General features: G+C 45.4%; 1 protein-coding gene across 1 annotated transcript in view; it reads right to left on the bottom strand.

The window, feature by feature from the left end:
• Positions 1–7,075, bottom strand: part of HEBP1 (heme binding protein 1) — a 27,065-nt gene extending 19,990 nt beyond the window's left edge. The window contains exon 1 of the mRNA XM_011953982.1: positions 6,981–7,075. Coding sequence (XP_011809372.1) covers positions 6,981–7,058 — 78 coding nt within the window. The 5' untranslated portion in view covers positions 7,059–7,075. The remainder of the gene's footprint in view (positions 1–6,980) is intronic.
• Between the last annotated feature and the right edge of the window lie 6 nt (positions 7,076–7,081).

Genomic DNA, 7,081 nt, shown 5'->3' on the forward strand with positions numbered 1-7,081 from the left:
ATGTTGCCCAAGCTGGTCTCAAACTCCTGAGCTCAAGTGACCTCCTTACATCAGCCTCCCAAAGTGTCTTGCTTTTTTTTTTCTTTTCCTCTCTTTCTCTCTCTTTCAGATGGGGTCTTGCAATGTTGCCTAGTCTGTAACCTCTCTCTTTAGCCACTGTGTTAGATACTCTGGGTGGACAGTTGTATGCCCGTGTCAAATTCAGAACAAGGGTATCAGAAGTCATTTTAGGCAGTTACTTCTTTTACAAATGGGAAAACCAAAGACAAGATCTCACTGGAGAAAGAGCTAACTGGCTCTTTCCTTTGGTCTTTCTTTTCTTCTTTTATTCATTTAACCAACAACTACTGAGCATCTACTATGTGCTGAACATTGTTCCAGGTGCAACAAGACAGAGATGAAAGTCTTGGTTCCTGATATCAGGATCGGCATGGCCTAATAAGGGAAGATGCCAGGAAAACAGAAGGTTATCATCTGATGACATTTTTAGGGGGCAAGGAGTGCCAGGGCAGTATAGGAACACAGGAAAGGACCACTTAGGTTAGTTAGTTTAAGGGGCACGGGTGTAAGTGATAACATGTTTGGGGAGGTCAAGCTGACTTTGAGGAGGTTACAGATCACCCAACTGGACGTCGTCCAGTCATGACTTCATTGATTCATGGAATAAACATTATCGAAAACCTTTGCCAGGTGCTACAGATTTGGAGATGAATATGATAGGGATACTCAGGAGGGTGGTGAGGAGAATTACACAAATTATTGCACAAGGCGGTAAATGCTCTGATCATTTGGGGGAGGAGATTCCAGGCAGTGGGTACCCCAGAAGCAAATGAGGACAGGTCAAGAACAGTATGATAACTGTGGGTACAAATAGTACAAATAGGTGTGGCTGGAGCAAAGACCGTCCAGCAGGACACAAAAAAGGTGTTCTGGCAGGGTCCAGATCTCAGAAGAACTCAGAAGCTGTTGTGGGAGTTGGATTTTGTAACCATTAGTCCAGTGATGGTGATTTGATAGCAAGCCAGTTCATCTACCCTAAATTCATTCAATTGACATTTGTGACCAAACTCCTATCTTACAAAACATAGGATTTTGCAAGTATGTTTGGGTCTTGAATGGAGGGTCTCTGCAGCAGAAAAGAGATCTATAAAATGGCATGAGCCACCCGGAATCTCGGCCTGTCCTCCAGGTAGAAAGCAAGGAAAGAAAGGCTGTCAAGAAAGGACTCCAGCTCGACTCGGAGAGCCAAGTCCCTCATAATAGACCTATCATCCTTTAAGGCTTGGCTCATCTCCACCATGTCCTTCTCCTGAGTGATCTCTCCTTTCTAGGAACCCCTAAAGTCAGATAACTCTAGAGCTGGAAGGGGTCTTATGTGTCCATCAGTTCACCTCCTCCTGATGCAGATGAGCAAACTGTCCATTGGGCCGTTGGACATACAGCTCTGGAACTCAGCAAGGGACTGGCATAGAGGTGTAAATCTGGGAGTCATCAGCATAAGGGGAGACTGGAGCTGTGAATGAGGTTGGGATTGTCCAGAGAGCATATATAGGGCACTCTACACCAATCTGTGTTAATTAATCCCCTGCCTAAAGGCATTCATTCACCAAGTTCTTAACCTGCCCTTGATGACGCAGGCACCACTGAGCTTCTACCCACTTTGCCAGCCACACTCACAGCACTTGCTCTGCAGCTTTCTGCTGTTTCCTTTGACGCCACGGTCATTTCCACACCAGGGCCTCTGTGTCTGCTGCTCCCTCTCCCTGGAGCATTCTCCTCCTGCCTTTGCCTGGTACCTCCCTATTCATCTAACAGGCTCCAACCTAAAAGTTATTTCCTCAGAGAGGATCCTGACTTAAAATAGGTTCCCTGTGATGTTCTTACCCACCCTGTACTTTCATAACACAATACTTCTTGTAATTACAATTAAATGATGTGTTAAACTCCCACCCATAAGCCCTACAGGGTCAGCGCTGTTTCTCTTGTCCACCGTTCTATCTCTCTGTACCTAGATGTACCACGTCTTGCATATTGTAGCCACTCTACAAATAGTTGTGAGAAAGGAGAGATGCAGAGTAAAACCTAGTTTTACTCTAATGACAAGGAATACAAGAGCCAAAATAGGTGGGCAGAGAGATGAGGACCTCGTCTAATAGGATGTCCTGGAGAAAAGCTGGGCCACAATGTATTAAACCAGTTCCAGTGCAGGGACCACTTGTTTTCATAGCATCTGTATCCATAACCATTCATTTGAACCATGGGACCACTGTGAAAATTCAAGCTTGAGAGATGGAATTGTAAAACTATTCTAGTTCTCCAGGGAGCTCTATTTAAATTTATTTAACTAGAATTCTCTACTGCTGTAGAGAATAAGGCAGCTAAGTTAACACAGTCTTGATTCTTAAAATTTAACATCTTTAGTGCATTTGCTTGTGACATGGAACACAATAATAGCCCTCCTTCACCCCATCTCCATTAGTCTATGCTCCCGATCAGTTCCTAGATAGAGATTTTGGCCTGTGGCTACAAAAATCAATTTTCAACATTCAATGGGAACCTTGGTCAAGTTCAAGTCCCAGACAAAGCTCTAACAAGAATGCCTCTGGCTATGGGATTTGCAAGTCCTTTGAAAGGTCAGTTCTTGCCACTTCATATAGTCGGTATACATGCTAATGTTGGAAGCCTGCTTTCTCATTACAAGAAAATACTGATCATAATAATTAACCTGACAGAGTACTTTCTATTTGTCTGGTGTTATTTGAAATGCTTTACATGGATTCATTCATTCAATTTCTCCAATAACCCTGTAAAGAAGTTAGTGCTTTAATCTTCATTTTCAGATGACACTGGGGAATAAGAGGTTAAGTAACATGCCCAAACTGCAGTGGGTGAATAGTGGAGCCGGGACTCAAAGTCAGGCTATCAGGTCCTAACCTGTGTGCACAGGCCAGACACAAATCTGATAAGGATGTCAGTTACTAATATCAGTCCTGCTCTGAGCATCCAAAGGCCCACCCAATCTAACACAGAGAGCTGTCTATCCTTCTCCCTCCTTGAGCAATTAAGAAGGCACCTGATAAGGTCTGCAGCAGTACTGGCCTTCCTGCCAAGTACTTGGAATCAGTCCTGAACATCTGGTGAGCCTGAAGCCCATGCTATATGGGGAATATGGTTTGCCATCATTTGCTCAGGAGAGCGGACAATAGTTTCTGGCCCAGGCTGTTTCCAGGATAAAAGATAATTTCAGGGAGAGGTTCTCTTCAAAAATAATACCCTTAAGTTTGTATATTTTTAAAAAAAGATTTACAGGCCGGGTGCTGTGGCTCAAGCCTGTAATCCCAGCACTCTGGGAGGCCGAGACAGGCAGATCATGAGGTCAGGAGATCGAGACCATCCTGGCTAACACGGTGAAACCCCCTCTCTACTAAAAAATGCAAAAAACTAGCTGGGCGAGGTGGCGGGTGCCTGTAGTCTCAGCTACTTGGGAGGCTGAGGCAGGAGAATGGCTTAAACCTGGGAGGCAGAGCGGGCAGTGAGCTGAGATCCGGCCACTGCATTCCAGCCTGGGTGACAGAGCGAGACTCCGTCTCAAAAAAAAAAAAGATTTATAAGTATCTATGCATAATTAATTAATTTCCCATTGGCATTGTTATTCTCATCTTAGAGTTGAGGAATTCAAGGGCTCACAGGGGATATTGAGTAACTTACCCACACTTTACCGTAAAACTAGGGGGAAGCTAACCATTTCCATCTCCAACCAAGTACTAGTATTGAACAATTTCACAATTGGTTATCTCATTTGACTTCAGAATAATCTATTAAGATATGAACTATTATTTTCTCCCACGATTAGCTTTAGAGGGGCTAAGTTGGCCTGTGACCACACAGCTAGAAAGAATGAAGCTGAGATGAGCACTGATATAATGCTATTACTATATTTGTAGAGTGTGTATACTACTTTACAAAATGTCTTCACGGTTTTAAATAAATTAATATTTACAGTAACTCTGGAAATAGATGGAAAAGATATTTTTATACCCATTTTACAGCCGCAGAAACTGAAGTTCACTTGGGTTAAATGATTTGCTTTAACCTAGTACCAGTATCCCATATGGCCCCATATTCCCATCAAACGCTGAGAGAAGATGCTTATTAGGGAGTTCTCCTTATCCTAGAGGCCCCAAATTAATGGCAGGTGACGTTGCATCAGTACAAATCAAACAGGAAACAGAAACTACCAGAGTATTTAGAGCAGAGGCACCTCAATGCAAGGAATTGGTTACACAGATAACAGAGGGGCTGAGATGCCAGCAGGGGACAGGCAGGCAACCTAGAGGTTAGTAAGCACCCCAGGAGACATAGAGGGAGGATTACCTGTTACCTAAGTTCAGATACCTAGGTTACTGGGTAGGAGCTAGAACCATGGTGGCCTGTGTAGCCGAAGCCGAAGCCACAGAGAAGGTCCTAGTAGTATGGCTCTGATGAGGTGGAGAAGGAGAAGAAATACTCTGGTTTCTCCCTCTTATCTCCCAGTAGTGACTCCCACTGAACAAACGTAGCTGGGCGCCAGCTAACATTTGGCCTGGCAAACAGGCTAAATGGGTCAGCTTCCACTCCACAGGGAGACAGCAGAGCAGGGAACGGGTGAGGAAGGAATCTGAGGGCACAGGCCATGAACCAGCCCAGACTCTCCGCCTGTGTGGGCCATCATCATTAACCCAAAAAGACAAAGTGAGTCCCATTCCATGACAAAAAGCAAGAACACGTGGGTTCTTAAAGTGTTAGAACCACAGGAACCTTCATCAGGGCTGTCAGGAGAAAGGCTGTGGTTTTGAGTAGGGCAGCTACCTGATGGGGAGGCCAGTGATGCTGCAGACCTTACCAGGTGCCTTTTTCATTGCCCAGGGAGGTGGAGAGACAGCTCTGTGTTGGCTTGGGTGGGTTCTTTGGGTGTTCAGAGCAGGACTGATATTAATAACTGGCATCCTTATTGCATTTGTGTCCAGCCTATGCACAACTATGTCAGTTGCCCTACTCAAAACCAAAGCCTCACTCCTAACACTCCCTATTCCTCACTCCCCTTCCCTGCTTGCTTTTCTTCATAGCACTGATCACTATCTGATCCATGATACATTTTATTTGTTCATTAGCCAATAAAACATAAGTTCCATGGGGGCAGAGACTTTTGCTGGTTTTACTCTTTTATCCTGTTGCCTAGAAGAGTGCCTGGCACATAGCACTCAAAAAATAGTTTTTGTTGAATTAATTTTAAATTGGGTAATTTCCCATAAGAATTTGGATACATGGTTTTCCTTAAGAATTTGGCAACAATGTTTCATATCGTATCACTGCATAGCAACAAGTGGCTGGAACTGCCCTCTATAGATGGGGACCTGAGTTCACTCTCTGACTTGCCTCAGTCCCCACCATGCCTTATAGCCTAAAACACCTAGTGTCATCCATTTCCATGACCTGCCTGGCTGCTGCAGGTATTCAAATGTGGGACTCTGATCAGGGCTAAACTGTTCATTCTACACAGAGTTGGGGAAACAGAGATAAGAACAGGTGAAACGTCTTTGGTTGCTCAAAGAGTTCAGATTAGAGTCTAATTGAGGGCTTTCGTGATATGAAGATCATTGTACTAGGTATCAGAACTTGGCCCCCAGGCAGTACAGTCCTTTCACAAATGAGGCATCGGATTGGGAGCTCCGTATACAGCTGCACTGTTCAAACTACCTGTCTACCAGGAGATTATAATCTAGCAGTACTCTCCTTGTTTTCAGGGGTGCAGTCCAGTTAGCCCATGTTAGCACTGATATAAATTTGGGGGAAGACAGCAATTATGCTCTCCTCACTCATTCTGTATTCTAGGTACCCAACTCCAGTGGATCTATTTGGCCAAAAGCAATGGTACAGCTCTGGGCCTTTGTGCACGCTCTTCTCTGTTGTGTGCACTCCTACACATCCCTGAGGCCCAGCTCAGGACACTCCACTGAAGGCCCCATCACAGCCCCCCGGCAGAATTGACCACCCCTGTGCTCCCTGCCTAGCGCATTTATTTCTATTCTGCACAGGTCTTGTTCTTTTACACAGTAGTCCCCCTTATCTACAGCAGATACCTTCCAAACCCCCCAGTGGATACCTGAAACTGTGGACAGAACTAAACCCTGTATCTACTATGTTTTTTCCTATACATACATACCTATGATAATGTTTAACCTATCAGTTAGGCACAGTAAGAGACGAACAACAATAATAAAATACAGCAGTTATAACAATATGCCAGCATTGCTAAACTTGCACTTTGGGGCCATTACTAAGTAAAATAAGGGTTACTTGAATACCACCACGGTCGATCCGATCACCAAGCTAGCTACTAAGTGACTAAGGGCGGGTACTAGAGATAGGAGGCTGACCTTGAACAAAGGGGCATTCCAGTCCCAGGAATCAAGATTTCATCCTGCTATGCAGAATGGCCGGAAACTTAAAACTCAGGCCTTTTGTATTTCTGGAATTTTCCATTTAATAGTTACGGACAGCAGCTGACCGCGGGTAACTGAAACCGCGGATAAAGGGGGCTACTGTCTTCAGTACTCTAGTACTTGGGAATTTCTTGCCACACTCATTTCTGCAACCGAGTGTCTCTCAACAAATCAAACTGTTTGGAATGTTTGGAATATTTAAACGAAAGAACGCATTCAACAGGCAGTGCCCAACTCCCCAGGTTGGGATTCTCTCCTTGGATGAATCTCTCCTGTCTACCCCCCTCCTCCCACCACCGGCTGCAGGGGGACCTCTCACTCCTTTCCTTCCCAGTCCAAGTGCTGGGCGGTGGAGAGCCGCACTCGTGACAGACACCCGAATGAACCTTCGATAGCACATTCCTGCCCCACTTGCCCCTCAGCACCCGCTGCAGGCCCGAAGAGGGTGGGGGTGGGACGCAGCAATCCTTCAGGTCCTCGGCAGCCCTGAGGGCCTACCTTGTCCCCTTTGCTTAGGACCTGCCAAGGCCACGTCTCTACGCTTCCGAACAGCGAGTTCTTGATCATGCCCAACATGGCGTAGCCGAGACGCGCCCGAC

The sequence above is a fragment of the Colobus angolensis genome, unplaced genomic scaffold (genome assembly GCF_000951035.1).
Source record: "Colobus angolensis palliatus isolate OR3802 unplaced genomic scaffold, Cang.pa_1.0 Scaffold11, whole genome shotgun sequence".
Classification (NCBI taxonomy): domain Eukaryota; kingdom Metazoa; phylum Chordata; class Mammalia; order Primates; family Cercopithecidae; genus Colobus; species Colobus angolensis.